At 42.1% G+C, this 21,131-nt stretch overlaps 1 protein-coding gene across 1 annotated transcript in view; it reads left to right on the top strand.

Annotated features, from left to right (window-relative positions):
• Nucleotides 1-335: 335 nt before the first annotated feature.
• Nucleotides 336-21,131, top strand: part of LOC309596056 (protocadherin alpha-C2-like) — a gene marked incomplete at its 5' end in the record, with an annotated part of 48,670 nt that continues 27,874 nt past the window's right edge. The window contains 3 exon segments of the mRNA XM_082323802.1: nt 336-2,849; nt 11,360-11,418; nt 13,676-13,772. Of these exon segments, the coding sequence (XP_082179928.1) occupies nt 336-2,849; nt 11,360-11,418; nt 13,676-13,772 (2,670 nt within the window).

Genomic DNA, 21,131 nt, shown 5'->3' with positions numbered 1-21,131 from the left:
GGCTTAGCGTCCGCCCCCGCCTCCTCCCGCGCAGCAGCTGGAGCAGGAGAAAGCGGATCCGGCGAGTCCCGGTCCCTCCTTCTTCCTCCTTCCCTCCCCCTCCTCCCCCTCCTCCCCCTCCTCCTCCTCCTCCTCCTCCTCCTCCTCCTCCTCCCTGGAGCCGCCGTCTCGGGCAGCCGGCGAGCATGGACCGGGCGGCGGCGGGGCCGGAGGTGGCCAGCGGCCGCTCCTCGCCGCTTGCATGAGGCGACCGGGCGGCGGCGGCGGGGAGTGAGGCCGGGCCAGGGCCGGGCGAGGCGGCTCCGGGCTCCGCCAGCTCCCCACCCCCGCCGGCCATGGCGGCGGCTGCTCGGCGGAGCCGCGGCGGGGCGGTGGTGCTGGGCCTGCTGCTGCTGGGGCTGTGCGCCGGGCGGGCGGCGGGCGGGCCGCTCCGCTACTCCGTGCGGGAGGAGCTGCCGCACGGCGCCTTCGTGGGCAGCGTGGCGAGCGACCTGGGCGTGGATCCCCGGCGACTGGCGGCGAGGGGAGCGCGGCTTACCTCGGACAGCGGCCGGCAGTATCTTGAGCTGGAGTTGGGCCGCGGGGTGCTGCTGGTGCGGGAGCGCATGGACCGCGAGGCGCTCTGCGAGCTGAGCCCCGCCTGCTTCCTCAGCCTGGAGCTGGTCATCGAACAGCCCATCGAGGTGCACAACGTGGAGGTGGAGGTGCTGGACATCAACGACAATGCACCACGCTTCCCCCGCCAGGATTACCGGCTGGAGATCAGTGAGTCTGCCTTGCCTGGGGCCCGCTTCCATATTGAGAGTGCCCAGGACCCTGATGTGGGCACCAACTCTGTGCAGAGCTACCAGCTCAGCCCCAGCCACCACTTTGCCCTGGACCTTAAAGGCTTTCAGAGCGGCAGCAAGCTCCTGGAGCTGGTGCTGCAGCAGCCACTGGACCGGGAGCAGAGTGCCCTGCAGCAGCTGGTGCTCACTGCTGTGGATGGTGGGGACCCCCCCAAGTCTGGTACAGCCCAGATCTCTGTGCGAGTTGTGGATACCAATGACAACCCACCTGCCTTTGACCGCTCCACCTACACTGTGAGCCTTCTGGAGAACGCCCCACCAGGCACACTAGTGGTCAAACTCAATGCCTCAGACCCCGATGAGGGCTCCAATGGGGATGTGATCTACTCCTTTGGCAGCTACACCCCACAGAAGGTGAGGCAGCTCTTTAGTGTGGACCCACACTCAGGGGAGGTGCGGGTTAATGGTACTTTGGACTACGAAGAAGCATCTTCCTATGAGATCTATGTGCAAGCCACCGATCAGGGCCCTGTCTCTATGGCTGGGCACTGCAAGGTGCTCGTCAACATTGTGGATGCCAATGATAACGCTCCTGAGGTAGTCCTGACCTCCCTGTACAGCCCAGTGCCAGAGGATGCAAAGGCAGGAACTGTGGTGGCCCTGATGAGTGTCACTGACCAGGACTCAGGGCTGAACAAGCAGGTGAGTCTGCGTATTCCCCCTGGCCTCCCCTTCACACTCAACTCCTTCAAGAACTCCTACACCTTGATCACCCAGGGCAAACTGGACCACGAGAAAGCAGCAGCCTACAACATCACAGTTACAGCTACTGACTCTGGGAGCCCCTCTCTCTCCTCCCAGAAGGTGATCTATGTGGAGATCTCCGACATCAATGACAATCCTCCACACTTTGAGGAACCTGTGTACTCAGTTTACATCCCTGAGAACAAGCCCCTCGGAGTCTTGCTGTGCACTATCAAAGCCACTGACCCAGATGTCGCCGAAAATGCCTACATATCCTATTCTTTACTAGATGGGGAGATTGAAGGGCAACCCGTCGCATCCTATGTCTCCATTAAATCTGATAGTGGCAACATGTATGCTGTCAGGTCCTTTGACTATGAGACACTAAGGGAGTTCCAGGTGGTTGTCCAGGCTCAGGATGCCGGGATCCCACCACTGAGCAGCACTGTCACTGTCCACATCTACGTGGAGGACGAGAATGACCATGCTCCACAGATTCTGTATCCTACCTCAACCAACACTTCAGCAGCCCTGGAGATGATCCCACGCTCGGCATATGCTGGATATTTGGTAACCAAAATTATAGCCATTGATGGGGACTCAGGACAAAATGCCTGGTTGTTCTTCCGCCTGGTGCAAACCTCAGATCCAGGTTTGTTCAGGGTAGAGCTCCATACTGGGGAGATTAGGACTACTCGCAAACTGGGGGAGGACAGCACACCTACTTTCAACCTGACGGTGGAGGTGAGAGACAATGGAGAACCACCGATGTCCTCATCAGTAGCCATCACTGTTGCCGTGGTGGACAGAGTTTCCAAAATCATCCCTGATAGAAGAAGGCACTTTAAAAGTCCGAGCAATTACTCAGAGATCACTCTTTATCTCATTATTGCTTTGTGCGCCATCTCCTTCGTTTTCCTTTTCACAATCATTGGGCTTACTGTTATCAAGTGCTACAGATACAGTCTGTATGGGGACTCCTGCTGTGCAGGGTTCTGTGGGGTCAGAGAACGGTGCTCTGCTGAATTGTACAAGCAGGCCAACAACAACATCGATGCTAGGTTGCCCCACGGTTTAAAAGTACAACCCCATTTCATTGAAGTGAGGGGCAATGGGTCTCTCACTAAGACCTACTGCTATAAGGCATGCCTAACGGCAGGATCAGGAAGTGACACTTTTATGTTTTACAATACCTGTGGCCCAACAGGAACTACTGGTCCCTCTGCAGTGGTGACTGAGAGGCATCTGACAGGACAGAGTGGGCAGAGTGCACAAAACCTGATCATACTTAAAAATGACTCCATTACTCCTAATGAGGTGAGGCTACGTTGATAAACGGTCAGCATGGTGCTCTGAGCAAATCTATACTTAAGCAGAGGTTCAAACTGGAAAACACAGATTAAGCATATTACCTTTTGGGCTCACTGACAGACAGCTACCAGATGTGGTTCTAATGAATTCTAATCTGTACAATGCATTTTGTTTCTAGGTAAATACTGGGACTTTCAGGGTCCATTTGGTAAGTTCAGTATATGCGTCTGTTGTTTGAGATTCACTTCATTTTTGCAGCATATGCTGTATAGAGTATTGCCTCCTTCCCTTTTCTCTTACAGATCTAAAATTGCCTGCTGCCACAGAGTGCTAGGGAATGACACATGTGGCCTTAAATTTTTAATGCTAAAACTAATATTGCAGGAAAAAATTTTTAAAAAGTATTTAGCCTGGAAATCAATAGATTAATTTATGGCAGTTATAGATGTTTGCTACTTCATTGATTTCAGACCTAGGCAAAGCTGTTGAATTTAGATCATTGCAATAATGTGCTTTGCTTACTAATGTGGGCATGTTTTAGTTGTCTGAAAACTGCAGTCCCTCCTTTGATAATGTTTGTTCTACCCAATGCTGCAGTGACAATCCAGTGACATCTTTGTAAAGAATTACAGCAAGTTACTATTGTTATGTTACAGTGTGACAACTTCTAACCTGCTGGGTTGCTATTGAAAATTGTTTAATACCTATGGTTTGACCAGCAGCGTATTAACCTTTTCAATATTTTCCCACAGTGAAGAATTAATGGTTGCTTTATGCTAGCATACAGGCAGCCTGCAGTTAGTGTGTGGTTTGCATGCTCTGTACAGTTTCCTTTCTGTATGTATGGAAACTAAGCCAAGAAGCACTCACAGGAGAGACTAATTCTGGTTCACAAAAGGAAAATTTTGCAATTGCTGTGTGTTGTTTGTACGCCACAATTGTGGCAGATGTAAGACCAGTTCATGCACTAATGTGTGCTATGCCTTCAGATGTGGGAAAGCTAGGGGAGTAACTGTGGTAGGATGGAAAGGAGCCTGACTTGTGTATTCTTGCCATGGACATATAACTTATTTCTTTATACTTATTCATATATGAAGATATTAACATCTTTTGCAACTGTTGTTTAGTTACACAAAGATGCACAAATCTTAAGAACTAGTATGTCTTCCATAAAAATGCTTTTAGAGAGTAATGATCATCCATTCAAAACTAATCCGTTTAAAATTAATACAGTGTTTTTCTATAAATCACAGTGGCAGGGTATGGGGGAGGTATTTTTTCTTTTTCTGCACAGTTTTTGTACCTTAAAATCTTTCTGAGTATAATAAAATGACTGGAATCTGTTTGATATAGGAGGGAAAATGAGGCATACTCTATAAGCATGTATGCTTATATTTCACTCAAAGAGTGAATATACACCTTAAACCTGATTTTCTGGGGAAAAAAAGAGGAGCAATAATTGAAAATGGCTTCACTTGGGATGCAAGACCGGTAGGAAATTAGTTTAACAGACAGATTCCTATCACATTTTAGGGGTTACTCCATTGAATGCAATGAATTAGCAAGTTTTGAACACCAGTGCAGATCAGGCAGTGGCAGCAAAGCCAGCCCAAACTTGGAGTACAAAAGTAGAGAGATGTATAGAACAAATTAATGAATCAGGGCCTGTGTAGGGTTATGATCCAAAAGAGGAATCAGTTATTCAAATAGTTCTGTATGATATAAACAGAGGTGAAATTCTGACAAGTTCTACTCATCACAAGTTCTTTTCTTAGGTCTCTGCTTCTTAAACTGTCCTGTGGCAGTACATACTATGAAGATATATCAATGCCAGGTGTACATGGGAAATGGGTGAATGTAATGGCATTCACTAATTACTAGTTCCTAGCTAATTACATACTATAAAATCCTGTCTTTCCCTTGTTTCAAGCTCAGCATATGCACTGAAAATGCCATCTATTGCTTAGCAACACCAAATTCTACTTTTTAAGGATAATGATCTTTGTATTACTAGATCTTCAGAGAACCATGTTTCTCTTTTTAGTTAAAGTGAACTTTTAATCAGTGTTTAAAAGCCCATGCCTTCACCTGTGAAGCACAGCAACAGGCATCATTGTCCTTGTGTTGATTTAGAAGGTTAATCTCTGATGTCTATGTTATTTTTGGATAATGTGAACAGGTGGTTTGGTTGGGGGTTTTTTTGTTTGTTGGTTTTTTTTTTTTTTTGTTTGCTTGTTTTTGTTTTTTTACAGTTTCTGGAACTTGATCTTCTATTAGTTGTTCAGTGATGAGGATGGGACCAAGTGAATGGGCTTTCTGTGCATGCACATCGTACATGGGGTTTCACGGAGGCTAATATTTTGCAAATGCTTATATAGTGAGAGGAAAAATTTTTCAAAAGTATTTGGGATTTATCTCAGTAACACCCCATGCAATAAGGTCTTAGTCCATTTCATATTTACTAGTAAGGTCAAAGATGCTAATAATTACTTTACACTAAGTTGTGACTGACTTCATTGGGCCATTAGAAAGATGCAGTGGAAGGGAAAACCCAGTTTATTAAGGTTAGGTAGGAAATTCTTTGTATCTGTTGAAGCGCCGATTCCCATGTGACTATTCTGACATGTACTGCTAGTGTTGCGATGGTGAAATGGGAACTTCGTTCTGCAAGACAGCCTGTGTTTCTGCATTCACCCTGCTTGCCTGTATGGTCCTTTATAGGTTTATAAGAATATCTCACATCAAGTGTATTTTGTAAAAGAAGAAATGTAGTAACACAGCTGCACCGAAAACCTTAGAAACAGTTATTGCTGGCAGGAGTCTGGTGATAAGGATCAGAACATGGGGTTAATGGTTGTCATTCTCTCATCAGCTAAATAACTACTGCAGGGTGACCAGGCAGGCAATGCAGGCAAAATATAGAGATAGCAAAATACTGTGGCTTCATTGCTGGCACTGTGTGAGGTTATGGGCAGCCTGGATCCCTGCCTTTCGAAAGGGGGAGGGCACATGCAGATGTGAAGGGCATGTGTGAAGGTGTGATTTTTTTTTTTGTTTTGGTTTGGTTTTTTGTTTTACTGGGCACTGCTGCCATGATGATCTGTCATTTTTAGGAAAGGTTTCAGTGCTTTAGTCTGGAGTCCCTTTCCTCATACGCCTGTGAAGATGCCAAGTGATGTCTGAGTAGTTAGTATCTGGTCCTTGCTTTGTCTTTTCATCTCTCCTGTCTTGTTCTTAATGTTCTGTGCAGTTAAGCTCATTTATTATGTCTTGCGTCTCATGACAACCTTTTCCCTTCAATGCAGGGAATAATAATCAAACCAACAAATGTTTTAACTAAAGTTTTCTGCCCCAGAAGGCAGCCTGGCACGCTCCTAACGATGAGTGGGCAGTCTGGATACTTGATAGAAATAGATATCAACTCTTCTGATTATACATTTCCTTGTACCCTTTTTTGTGTGGTGACACATGTGGCTGAAAAAATACGATGTTTCATGTGATGTTTGTAAATAAATTTGTATGGTGTTCTATGCACGCTTTTCAGAAAGAACAAAAGCTGGATGTTAGTGATGGTAAGACCCAGGGTTCATTGGAGTTTTACGTCTGTTTGCTCTGCTTCTGGCTCTTCCTCTGTATTTTGCACTTCAAAACCAGCTTGCTAAACACATGGAAAAAAACAAAACACACTTGCATTGAACATATCTTGATACTGCTTTAAAACGAAAGCGTGTTTTGAAGTGTCTAAATCTAGTCAACCCACAGCATTGTATGGAGCAGTCTTTCGAAGAGATTTCTCACAGAGGCTTTAAAGGTATTAAGAGTGGAATATCTTACAATCTCAGTTCAAGAACTTAAGCCTTTAGGAAATTGTCCAGCCCCGCTAACATTGTAAAGGTTAACTATAAATGTTTGTTCTTTTGTTTAGTGGCAACATCTGAACCTGTTCTGCTAAGCAGCGACAGTGCTCTGTGCTTCAGGGCAGTCAGATTCTTGATTTGATGCTTACTGCTGTGCCAGCAGAAATTTGCATCCAGTATTAAGCAGAGGAGTTTTCCTTCTCTTGAAACTCATTAAATACACTTTACAGATGCACTTGCCTGTTCCCTTCATCTTAGTTTTCTGAGTTAGGAATGCAAATGAGCACTGCCAGGAAGAAAATCTTTGGACTTCTGAATTACACCCTTTCCCAGTTTCTGTTCTGATTTCTTGTATGATAAACACATGTTCAGCCTATAAATAGTTTGTTCTCCACATCAAATTAATTCTAAACATTTACAGAAGGAAATCAGGAATAGAAGCTTCTGTTTCCCCACATCTGTCAGCATTGTCTCACTGGAAAATAAGCAGAGTTGTATGTGGTCAGGGCTTCCAAAAGGCCTTTTATTATTGCTTCAAAGCAGATATATTTGATAAATATGCCTTACGTCATTCTGTTATGCATTTGTGTGGAAATAGGAATGGCGTGGGATGTTTTTAGCAGTCTCATCATCTGGTAACTGTTTGTAAATGTTTGACTCACACTTCTCTACCTCAGGCAGGCACTATTCTAACACCCACTGAAGTGAATAGTATCCTTTGCATTGATTTTCATGAATATGGGATCAGGATAACATAAAAAAAATTTAGAAATTCCTTCTATCCCACTGACAAATCCTTACTGTATTAAAGTATTAGCTAAAAAAGAGAACTGAGCAAAATGTTTGTAACAATGTATTTTCAACTAAATTTATTCTGCATGAACCAATGAAATGATTCTTAAATTAACCCGTGCTGTGCAATTTGAAAACAACCGTGTAAAATTTTGCATGAGCTTTTTTGCTACTAACGTGGCTCCATTTTATATTATACATTCGCTTTGTTTATCAGACTTTCAAATAGGGTTTGTTGTTTATGATTAGTCACAATTAATGCTTGTGGTTATGTGGTTGGCAGAATGTAACCCTTGTGCCTGGAAGAACCAGCAGGAGCAAACTGTTGGCGTGAGGTGTTCACCTAGTGCAGTGACAACTACTTCTATAGGCACCTGGACAGGTTCTGACTCATCTCACAACTATGATGATGTGTGCTGTTACTAAATCAGAAAAAGCAGGTGATGGGAGAAACAGGGAATGGTTGGTTACTTCTGTGCTGGATTGTGTGATTTCCCTCACCTCCAATGATGAGTGATAAGGACAGAACCACTGGACTTGATACATGGCCTCCAAAAATCTGAGGGAAATGGCAGGGTAGGATTACCTTAAAGATAGTAGAATGGGCTGGTATGTGATAAACAGGGTCTTGTAATGAGCTGGGAGCTGGGAAGGTAAAAGGAACAATATTATCTTTGTCAGCATTGTGTGACATAGCGAGAGTATGGGGATATACAATTGGGAAGCTCCTGGACTGCTTCAGAGTCTGTATTCCTCTTTGTGCTTCCTCTCTGTACTCATGCTTCCTGGCCAGCTGTACCTTGTCCTGGTGGTGTTGATTTATGACACAGCTACAATTCTCACAGCAAAGCCTGGGACAGGGCTTTGCAGAGGAGCCCATGCATGGCCGCTGTGCAGACTCCTGTTCCCTGGGACTGTGCTGAAGACACTGTTCTACTTTGAGATGGGCCATACTGTGGCATGACACAGTGACCGTGTGCTGTGTGCTAGCTCATGTCAATGTAGCAGGTTTCAGTGGGTGATCTGGTAAAGGTGGACCATTCATAGCCAACCCAAGCATGCAGACTGTGAATGCCTGATGGATCTATAAGAAGCAACACTGCTGCACCTCAACTGGGGAAAGATATTACTGAACAGGTTTGCTTCTTCTACTATGCTGTGACTTCTATTCTTGGTCATGCTTTTCTGCTTTTCTCCCTCTTAATTGCCCAACCTCATTTAAAGGTGTATTGAAACAACTTTTCTCTTATGATGAGAGGATCTTAAAGATTACAGTCTGTAGCAGAACAAAAGGAGAAGCCAGTTACACTGACAAAATTGGAATTTCACCAATTTTGCCAGTTGCAGGACATTGGCCTGTGATAACACAAGGGTGGGACAAACTTGCGTCTCTTGCTGAGATCTGAAAGCTCCCAGTCAAGCAGTGCACACCCAGTAAAACTGGGTGATAATAGGTTTAGACAAAGGCAGACCGCTGCCCAGCTGCCTGCTCCTCCTGTTCTTGCTGTGAAGACTTCAAAAAGTAGAGAAGCCCAGACATTGATTTTTTCCACAGTTAAAAACGAAAAAAACAGCCCCTGAAAGTCAACTGTGGCAATAGATCTTTTCATCTCCAGAGTATATTTTTCCAATCCTGTCCCCTCCTTCGTTCCTCTGCTCCTCTGGGAGGAGCACTAGAGCTCTGCCTAAAAAGTGATAGCAAATAGAGAACTGTTTGGGAGTAACCACAAGATGCCACAGCCTCCGGATGGTAACCTTTGAAAATACCACAATCTCCTAATTGCTGCTGTTTCTGTTATATTGACATGGTGAGTGTTGGTCCATGCATGTGGAGTGAATGAAAGATGAATTTCTAACTGATGAGTTTCTCCAGCCATCATCACCCATTTATGATCTGGTGTCTGAAAGTTCCCACTGCAACAAAACATAGGTTTTTGTCTTCTAGCCAAGAGCTGGAAAGCTCTCAGCTGAAAAACAAAAATCTATATACTGTGAGCGAGTGGCCATTTTCCTCTTTTCTCACTCCTACCCAACTCGTGTCAGACTTTACCAGCTCTTTGATGTAATCTCACTTCATCTGTGTTTTGCCTGGGACTGTGATGAGATTCCTCTTCCTCACACTGCCTATAAGCCTGTGCAAATTAGTAACCTGCACCTCTCCCATTGCAAAAAAGAGCAAAGGGGCTTTCCCCCCACCCCCAGTCTGGCAGTTCCCCTGCTATGACAAAAATCCCCAGGAGAGGAAAAGCCAAATCTTCTGGTGTCAGCACCCTTCATACATCCAGAAAGGCAAACTCAGGAGAGGTTCTGGTCAGGGTGTGTTATTATCTTTCATTGACTGTTACTACATGGTTGACTTTAGAGTTGCTTTGACATCCTTGGGACTGTGGCCAAAATTGAATGAATCAGAAAATACTGGAACCGTGCATAATGTCACGCCACTTTCTGCTAGACTCAGCAGAACTTAAGCATGCCAGAGAACTGGAGGCTAAATGGGAAGGAAATTGCTAGCACAGATGTTTAATGTGTGGTTGCAAAGAGCAGCCTCCTCCCTTTTGTGTAACTCAGACCATAAAGAATAGTAGGATGCGCATCATCCAAGAGCATCTCACTCTTGAGTGATGCTGGACCCAGGAAATATGGTGATAGAGTGATAGTGTAAGTTTTATTGCTCCATTTTTATTTGAATAAAACCTATTGATCCAGGGAAAAGCATACCCCAAACCTCAAGAGGAAAGATAGAGTTGGCTTTAAATAATTCAGAGCATTCAACACTTTCTTTTTCTCTTTCAAGTAGTGGGACAAAATTCGTTTCTGATCTGCCTCCAATAGCTTGAAGAGAATTAAACCATTACTGTCATATATTATTTGTGTCTTTGGCACTGTACAAGACACACCAGGAATGAGTGTAGTCCATTATATGTCTGGACATAAGTTCTCTCTTTGAATTCTAGGGCCTGAAGTTAAGCACTAGCTGCAATATCACCTCCAGAATAATGTCTTGAGAATCCTGAGAAATAACCTTGTTATGTGCTGAGGGCTTAATTTTAAAGGACCTGAGCTTGCATTCGTTGGCTGTAGTTGAAAATTATTGTCATGCTCCCCTGACAATGCAAAAGAGATTTTCTGGAGCAAATTTTGATCAACAGAGGATTTCTTAATTATCTCCTTATTTAACAAGCCATTCTGCAGCAGTTCAGCATATGCTGAGGTTTGTTGGTCAAAGGGTATTGCTGGCTATTTTCCCCTTCCATCTCTTATGCCCTCTCATGAATATGGAGAATGATATTCTTGATATTATGAAAGAACACGTCTGCCTTTGATAAAAGACTTGCTGCAGTCTGCAAATCTGGTACAATCTAGTGCAGTCCTCTGCAGTACACTAAATGCCAGCAGAAACCTCACAGCAAACAGACTACCCCACATGTCCCCTTCACAGGGGGCTGTATTTTATACGTCGTCAAGCAGATGCTATTCAGTGCAGGAGCTCAAGTTTCCTCAGCTTATCAGGTAAAAAACCAAATGTGTATTATGGATTTACGATGTTTTTTTTTTTTTCCTATGCGCAGAATGTTGATGAATGTATGAAATAACTGTCCACCAGTTTCCAGCATTAAATGTCATTCCACAGAGATCATCTCTAGCCAAAGGCCTTGGCATGCAAACAAGTTTCTTTGTTACAGAGACAATCTCAGTGCGTCCACTTGAAAGTTTCTTTAGATTTGTAGAAGGATTTAGTGGTTCTGAATGCTCACAAAAATCGAGTAGCTCCATATAGACTCTTCTGACAAAATTAGCCAGATGCATATGCTTTTCAGCACATTTAACATACATTAACAACATCATCCTGGGCTTTTGTTTCTACAGCCAAAACACCCCAATCCTGACTGGCGCTACTCTGCATCCCTAAGGGCAGGAATGCAAAGGTATGTATGGTGTTTCTCCATACGAAGGAGAATTCTGTCTTTGCCCTCTGTGAAAAGGACAAAGCTGTCTGGCTCCTCTGATGCCCTAGACTGACAATATCTATATGCTGAGATGGAAAACACCTGAGTTCTGCTGCTGTCACTTCCAGTCTCCAAGTGTTACAGATTCAGTCTGACTGCATCTTATGCTATTATTATACTACCATAGATCTGTGCTTTTTTGTGTTTACCTCCTGCCTTTTTATACATTGACTGTCAAAGCATAATTGCTCCAATTATTGAATTATTTAACTGTGATTATACACTTCTTGTTTACTTTAAAGCTCCCTGTAATCACCCACGCTGATATGTTTCAATAGACTGTCTGCAGCATTGATGCGTTTTCCATCTTCTTGTCTCTTGTTATCATAAAAGTATGCTGCTCCTGCAGTTGGTTTATTAACCACATGGTGCAATCAAGATGATTAACACAATTTAAAGGACATTTTGAAGATATGAGATGGATTTTCAAAGAAGGAAAAGTGAGGCTGTGTCCAAATCTCTTTAGACATCTTTGAAAGTCCTCTGCCTAACATTGCAAGCAGTCTCTGCTATAATTTGCTACTCAGTACACCTGGAAAAAAAGAATTATAATAAAGTTGTTTTTGTAGAGCCTAAATAAAATAGTATCCTTGCTCTCCCTTCCTGAGCAGATTAGAAAACTGGTTATATATTCAGGTGTAATCTGACATGATTAATAAGACTACCTTACAGGTTTAGATGCAATTATAAGGCTGCGGTAGTTCCTAGTGGCACTACAAAGTGCAGGACAGTATGCTTTTCCCAAAATTGTTGGTGCAATGGGACTGTAGTCATCACCTTTTATCCATTATCCACAGGGCTGAAGAGTCTTCATAAGGTTGAAGTCCAAAATTAAGACTGTCCATCCCTGAGACTGTGCTTCATGTGGTTGAGGGCACAGTGTACCTCTCCAGCTGAATTTGGGCTGCTGTGTAAAAAGGAACCTAAACCTCAGGGACCAGAAGGAAAGGAAGAAAGAGCAAGCTTGATCCTGTGGCCTGTTGGGCAAACTGCTTTCTTTCATGTTCCTGCTGTTTTGTTGGGTTTTTTTTAATCCCTGACTGCTTACTTCAAAATGAGTAAACAGTCTGGGGAGCAGAATCCTGAAGCAGGAATTCTGTCTACCTGAACATCTTATCTACCAGTCCTCAGAGTCAGGCGTGCTCTTGTGTGTTCCCAACATGATCCTGTGGATCCACATTATTTTCTATGCAGAGTTCAAGATCTTGCCTGAAGTTACTTGAACAATTAATGAAAAGTCAGAGCTCATTTAAAGCAAGTCATCACACAAGCAGGGGAGGTAATGAAGCCTTTCTGGGAAATTGTATGTGTTCCTCTGTTCCCTCACATCGGCAGCCCCTGTCCTTACCTGAAATCTCAGGTTCTGAGCCTGTGTGACCTGCCCAGCTGATGATTTTCACAAAATGCTAATTTTTAATAAAACTTGTAGAAATTTGGTATGCATAGAACCCTTGACATCTGTCATAGTTGGTTGAAACTGCCCATTAAGTTCAACTGGGAGTGTGGAAGGGACCTGAGAAGCAGATGTGCAGAGAGCAGGAACACAGTCACAGAATCCTGTTTCTCTAAGGAATTGCACACAAATATGTGCCTAGTTTTGCATTAAAAGTAGCAGATTTTTTCTTTTCCTTCCATTTGAGGTGCTGGCTAATAGCAAGATTGGTGCTTTCAAGGCCAAGTGCTCACAATGTGACACTGTAAAATTTGCTGTGTTAGTTTCTGCATTTGAGAAAATTATATTTACCTTTCTGAATTGCTCACGAGAAGGATGCAGTAGCCCCGGAAGGTGGGATCTGTTAAAGAAGCGTAATGGCAGAAGCTCAGAACTAACTTCACCAACTTTTTATCATTTGCTTTAATGCTAATACATCGTAACAGCAAAGAAGTTGTGTAATTTCCTTGTTAGCTACTTCCAGTCAATGAAAGCAAGGTGTCCTGCAGGTATGTTTGTTTTATAAATTATGCCACAACTGTGTTTTAGTAAATAATCAAAGATAATTTTTGCGAGTCAAAATACCTAGTTCTCCAGTGGTCCAGCAGAATTTGTTAGCGCAGCGACAAACAGTTATGACCTTTGAAGGGCAGCTAGAAAGGGAACTGTTATAAAGCCCAGGGCAGAGGGGAACTGTATAATCTCACTAATTATTATTATCTAATCTAATATATGCTTATTCAGTGCTGTGCATATGGAGGAGGCAGGAGTCCTACGTGGAGGACCAGGAGGGCCTGATCAGCAGTGGCCAACAGTCTCCAGTACTACTCCAGGTAAGGGTGTGAAAATCCAGAATATATATGAGGAACTAATGTTAACTGAACTGGACTTCCTAATGCTTCCATCTTAGTTTTTCTTCTGTTTTGTGTGTCTGAGTAAAGTTCTTGTAAATTAGTCTGTGGAATCTAGATAGAGTGGAATAATGAATCATAAAATACATCTTTTACTTTACTCAGTCTCAGATGAGCACTGGAGATAAGATACCTTGATCCCAGCTTTCACCCTGCCTTTAGAAGTTATTGATTTGTGTAGTGAAAGGGCTTCAGTTCTGATGTGTGTATTCAGCTTCAAAATGCTTAGGTCTAGAGCTGATTTGCCCTCCATTTCAAAAGAACAGTAAAACGGGTAGGAGCTTATCGGTTCTCCCTTTGTTATTTTTACAAACCCAGTAAGTCTCTTTGAATGTCTCTTCTCATTTTCTGTGGTGAAATGAGACCTATTTGGTTTTGCTAGCTGTTTTCATTCTCTAGTACAGGATGATGGAAACTAAACTATTATTTGCTTGTCTAAATAAATGACAAAAAATATTTTAGAATGTAGCTTCATTTACTCAGTCTCTGACTGATTACTTCACAGCAGTCAATAAGAATTGGCAAAAGGTCCTCAATGAGTTAAGAAAATCATCTGTATCTTTTGCAGTGCAGGCAACAAAATATTCTCACTTTTTATGTTGGAGCAGGAATAATATAGAGAGGTAGTGGAGCACCCAGTCACTGGTGTGATCCACAGTTTCAGTCATGTCCAAACTAAGCTGTCAACTTAGTGGATGCCCTGCGTAGGGTTGTGAGCCCTGTATGACAGCTCTGCGAGCATTGTTGAGTCCTCCAGAAATTCAAATGAGGAGTGACACTCATATCACAGAGGCAGGTCAAAGGCTGAGAAGTGGGGTCTCCAGCAGAAAAGATGTGAAAGCTGCTTTATTTAATACTTTTTGGTGCAAAACTTTCCCTTAGCTTAAATGGGAATTTTACCTGGATAAAGGGCTGAGGAGCAACTTGAGGATTTGCAGTCACAGTTACAACATACCCATGAATTAATGGTGCCCAGCAAAACCTGCACTGGTGTTGCAGAAGGGTTGTGTGCAGAAACAGATTTGGAAATTAATATAATATATAATGGGCCCCTAGGCTATAATTACCTGGTTTTTGTGTGCTCTTCCTTCTGTTGCAGGAAGACACAGCTCATGCATGTTATGAAGGGCGCGTAAGTGTTGAGCTTGCATTTGAAAATGTCACCACAAGTACACTCTAACCTTTACAAGGGATTCCCTCAGGCTTTTCAGCTGCACTAATCATCCTTGACTGAGTGCTTAGTGTATTACCTTTTACCAAGTTCAGTATGGATGCAAATATTCACCCAGATGTTTGCTTGCTGGTTATGCAGATTTCTGAGTACTTGAATGTAAATGCAAAGGTAGGATGGTCCCATCTTCTGACCAGGTCCATTGGCATTTGGGTCTCAGAGCCCTGTTCCGCTATCTGGACTCCTCCCTACTATTTTTCTTGGGTCTTATCATTTTAGACTCACTTTGGGAACCTGAACATCTCTTTGTTTGAGGAGCAGCAGTAACCCTCGGCTCTTATTGCTCTTTCCCTCCATGACCATGCAATGAGGCACTTGTGCAACGAATGCATCCCTGTCACGCCTGCTGCTCTGTATGTTGGTGGCTATGTAGGATGGAGAAATGTGTAAGGCATAGTGAGAGGAGAAGCTGGCAGGAGGCCTTGTGGAGCTGGGCAGCTGGAGAGGTGACAGTCCAAGTGCCAAAGCTCTTGGCCCTTGGACTGAGCATTGTAGATCATTGTTTCTCTGTGTTTTTTTATTTCTAGGTAATGTATTCAAACAGCTTTCAAGAAATATCTTCAGCAACAGGAAATTTTCTGCTATACAGGAAAATGTGACTAATTAAAATCATATTATGGAATATCCATGCTAGTTACAGCTGCCTTTAAATCTGATTTTTGTGAATCTAGTTCCTCGTAAATGAATATTTTTTTCCTGCACAATGAAGACTCAGGTGTTTTGTGTTTGTCTGCTCCCAAGAGATTAGTGACCCTGGCATAACATTAATTAGCTCTTTTTTTAGTGGGTGTCAGGTAATATTTTTCTCTTGTAAGCAAAAGCTACAGATATCCCTGGTCCTTAATAGCAAACAGGCGATTCGTGGGGATATCTCAGTTAGGATTAATGATTGTGTTAATTCTCATAGCTTAAGTACATCTTCATGCACCACATTTTCAGCAATTTACTACCACTGTTTTAGACTCCCATCTGCAGTTTCCCACAAATACCTCTTTCAATGCTTCTTTCTTTTTCTGGCTTAGGTTCAAGACCTGTAATATTTTTCTTCAGGTTAACATACACAACTGGTGTTTTTCAGAAAAGATTCAACTCATTATGGTCAATTGCAGTCAATTGAGTCAACAAATGCATTTGCTCCTGATATATTATTTGCATATGAATGGAGTGCACCTGTGTCCAAATAAACTCCTAGATAAGCTATTTGTTGTCTCTGTTATCATCAGCCATACTGTGGCAGCTGCAGGTCTCGACTTCTGATTACTAGAAACCACTTCGAAGCCTGTTCTGTGCACACATTCTCTGTGCAGTTGTTTTAGTCAATTGATTAGTCCCAATCAGTTTGTCACTAAGCCTTTCATTTAATTTAACAATCCACAAAAGCCACAGATAAGATGCCTCACAGAGACAGATTCAGAGAGTTAATCAATGAGAGCATTCAAAGATGATGTCATAGGAACACTTTAAGAAGGATGAACAAGTCAAGTGTTAAATCAGTAAATCCTTAATTCCTAATGCATAGCTGTACTCGGAACATCACATGATGTTGCAGCAAATATGTGTTGCCCAAGCAAAACCTGGTCCTCATTGGACTGACAACACTCCTATTGACTTTATTGCATATTTCACTCATGCAGGTGACAGTGAATCTCGATTCATTTTTTAATTTTCTTTGTATTTTCTTATGCACCAGTCCAATAGTTTGTAGGTTTGTAGTCAGGATACTTCCAAGTGAGGTGGGACAAGAAGGCTCAAACTCCCTCTGGGTAGAGGATAGCATTGGGTTTAGCTCTCTGGGGCATCTCATTTGTCCTCCACATGCTATATAGTGAGTCCAGGAAATGCAGACAGATTTCTGGTTTCTGGTCTATGTCCTTCAACAGATTTGACAATTATATCGGACTTTCTGTAGGTGACCACTAATCTGAGTGAACTTTGTTTTCTGGATGCCTAACTTGGAGTAAATGCATCTTGATTTGCAGAAATGGTGGGAGCTCGTAATAGAAACTAAGATGAACAGAAACTTTGCTCTAAATGTACAACACTGAAGATTCTGAATAAATCAGACCTATGCATAGTTCAGAGCTTAGAATTACTGAGCATTAGACAAATCTGTATGTGCTTCTCTGTGCTCCAGGTTCCAGTCACAACACAGAACTGGCAATGCAAGTGCTTCACAAAAGAGTCTAAAGATGCATTCATAGGACGTATAAGACTCAGGAGAACGATAAGGTTTTGTGATGAAAAACAGCTATGAGGAATTTTAAATCCTCTATCCAATATAGGCTTTACATGTGTGCAGTAAATAAGGCACTGGGCCACACACCACATATACAGAGGGGAAAAAAACACTTCCATTCAGACAGCCCTGTAAACATGGAAGAATCTGCATCTGAAATTTGGAAGCACATAGATGAAGGCCATGAGTAAAACCCTGGCATCTCTGAAGTCCATGGCAAATAGCCCACTGACTTCAAGGAAGCTAGGATTTCAGTGTTTAAGCCTTACAAATATGCACAAGGGACTGAATTAAGGTTGCATAGGCAAATGCAATCCTAAAATATGCTGATTTTATGCTTCTAATTTTGCAGTGGTAACATTCTTCTAAGTATACCTGTCATTTTTTTTTTTTTTTACTTTTCCCAAGTAATTAGCTGGGGGAGAAAGGTGGTAGCCTTGTTTTTTAAAGCACTCCTATGAAAAAAGCGGTTATACTGTGTGAGAATCTACTGATCTCAACATGGGCAGTTCTCCATGCTTGACATTCATGGTGCATATGTTTATCCCTTGAACTGGCCAAGTAAACAGCAGTAGTAATATTGGCTGCTATTCCTTAAGAGAAATAAGCAGGAGAGGGTTTCATAGCTGCTTGAAAAGGCAGGGCAATATTATAACCAAGAAACCCAGAGATCAGCTGCAGGTCTGAAGAGGACTGTATGTGCTATATATGTATGTATATATTTTTTTAATATATATATGCTTGTATATATAAAAAATATTTATACAAAGATGTATATAGCTCCTTGTTTCCCATCACCCCAAGCCTGACTCTTTCAATGTTTGTCCTCTGAAGTTTGTGTCTGGCACTGCTTTCCTCTCTTTGTTCAGTTTTTCCTGCTGTTCCTTACCTCCTGCCTAACTGTGACCTTTTTTACACATGCCATGCTAGGATTATTCCACGCCTGTATACTCTCAGACTGTCCTGAAAGATTATAGAGACTCTTAGGTTTTATGCTGGGAACTACAGTTGCTCTGGGATAGATTTATGTTGCTCTTGGAGGATGGTTCCTGCTCTAGTCAGCTGGAATGCAGAAGAGGTCCATCAGTGGGGCATGGGCTGTAGAATAAGTGATGAATACTGAAAATTAAATGAGAAGCAAGTATAAATATGGCAAATAAGCAAAATAATCTGAAAGGTAAAGTCAGCCCTCCGAGTAAGTTTTGTACTGCTGGTTTGGGGTAGAGTGTTGTGAATGGAATGTCTGTGGGAAAGCTGTGAAGAAAGGGAAATGGATGCTTGCATGGATTTTAATAAAAATGTCGAAGAATGCCTTGATAGGAGAAGAAAGTATTATCATTATCTAGTTGTGGTATACACAGTTCTGTTTCACAGGGTAATTTGTATGTCAAGCAAGTAAATCCTACTTGAATAAGAACATTCTGTCAGAAAGTGATACTTTCTTCCAGCAGAACAGTATGAGAAGGGCTCAGATGAGAGACAGGGCATTAGTGTAAGCAGGAGAGATCTGAGCAGAGAAATCTAAGGACATGAGGGGGGACACCAGTAAAAATTTTGGAATAGGAATGTGAGCACAGAGGATCTGGTAGAGGGAATCAATTGGAAAAGGATGCTAGAAAGTCTACAGATAGCATTGGGAATGGCACAGTGTAGACTCTTGAGTGACTACTGAGCATGTGTCACTGGAAAGAAGATTGGCACACTGAGACTGGGTAATAGATTGTGATGAGGGGGACAGAAAGCTACACTGTAGTTAGTTGTTCTTTTCATGGAATAATCATTTGATCTCTCTGTGTCTTTGAGTCCATTTAACATCAGCGTAGAAGGGAATGAATGATTTTTTTTTTTAAAGTTTGACTCTCTCACTGTTGCAATAGACACTGTTCTTGAAATTCAGCAGGCATAACACTCCAGTAAAAGCTCACAGGGGACCACAATACTCTCACAAGGCTCTTGGCTTCTGAAGTATTTTTCTAAAAATTCAATTTAAAGAGAAAGAGCCTAAGAAACTAACTGAGTGCTATAAGACCTCAGGTACAACATATTTCATATGATATAGTTTTACATTGTGTTTATAAATGCAGAACAATTTCTTCTTAAATGTCAGTGAGTTTCTATTCACCTTCTTCAAATGACCTTTCTTATCTACAGAAAAAGGGGCTAATTAAGACTTGTCAAGCAGTTGCTGCAAAGAATGTGCAGGGGCCAAAAGTGCTGCTGCTTTGAGACTGTTAAAGGTTAATTTACAAAGAAAGGCACAGAACACTGGTCTGGCTTAACTTTAGCAGTTCATTGATTAAAGCTGTAAAAGATAATAATTAATTAGCAACCTGGAATACAGAACTGGGATCTTGGTTTGTTGCAGAATGTTGCAGCTGTTTAAAATAGGAGCTAGAAAATGCAGCTGTGCACATCTGTATCCTCTATACTTGTTTTAATTAATAACCAATTTTCTATGAAATTTCATCATTCCAACTTTCAAAACCAGAAATACCTACATACCAAAATACTGGCTATATGAAGCATACCTAAGTGGTCTAAGAACCACTGTCATAATATGTGTAATATTTTTAAAGGAGAAAACAGGGAAAATACAGAACAGCCAAGTTATTAATATTTGTCATGAAAATTAGACTTCAAATCAGTGATATAATAAATCCCCAAAGTGAAGGTCATAAGCAGTTTAACTAGTTCCTAAACCTACATAGTAAAGTATCATAGAGATTTGGTTCACAGCCTCTTGTAATCACGGAGAAAAATCATCCCCATAAAGCATACTAAAATCATTATTTAAAGCTGCAATATCTCTACCAGCTCAGTAGAGTCCGGAGAAGGAAATCATGCCAACTTTTTCATGTAGATGCAGAGCAGTGACACCATACTGAAATAGAAATAATCTGCTAGGACCATATAAGGCTAAATCCCTTTCTTTTGTCTCATTTTTTGACCTTGGTCATTGAATTCTCAAGTTAATTCTACCCAGTTACTGAGACCTTCAACGGGATGCACAGTCCCCAGTTTTGCCCCTACTCCCAGTACACTTTATTCCCAGGGTACTCCCTATATACTTCCTGATCTTCAGGTTTCCACTTCCGTTTCCTCCATTTTCACCTCTTTCCTGTTACCTGTCTGTTTTGCCAAGTATGCACCTCTCTCTTCCCTATTTCTCTTCAAAATTGTTTTTTCTTTTCATCTAACAACTCTAGTCTTTTCCTGCTCATCTGTCCACTGTGTCTCCCCTCTGTATTGTTATTCCAGGAATGCTGAAATGTAGATCACTGGCTTGGCCACACATCACCTTTTCAACATTTCATGCTGAACTAAGAATTTTCTGTGATAAATGCTTCTCATTTCTGACAGCCTGAAGGAAGCTGGAGACTGCTGAGAATTTCAGATGCTGCTTGGGCTGAAGAAAAGTATTTTGAAATCAGAAAGATTTTTTTCAAAAGAACATGTCAAAAACGTAAATATTTTTGTGACAGATGCGGCTTGACATACTGATTATTATTTTTTAAAAGGAACTGACAAAGAACTCATCTGCTTCACCACATGCAAACTATAGTTGAACCAACAGTTTGGACTTTCAGTATTTGCAGCCAGGACTAGGTAAATGAATATGTTAGTTTTCATTTCTGTTCAGCTGAGTGGGCAAAGAAAGGAGGGGAAGATGGAATATATTGTACAGAAACTGCAGTCATGATTTGACTACTGTTAAATTTACTTTCTGTTATTTTGTTAATTTCCTCTTAGCTTGGAAAAACCCATGACTGACCTGAAATAGCATTTGTGATCTTTATCATGGGGTCCATTATTTTTCAGTGG

This window comes from Platalea leucorodia (genome assembly GCF_965183815.1).
Source record: "Platalea leucorodia genome assembly, chromosome: 11".
Taxonomy (NCBI): Eukaryota; Metazoa; Chordata; class Aves; order Pelecaniformes; family Threskiornithidae; genus Platalea; species Platalea leucorodia.
This window is presented reverse-complemented; position numbering and strand designations above follow the sequence as displayed.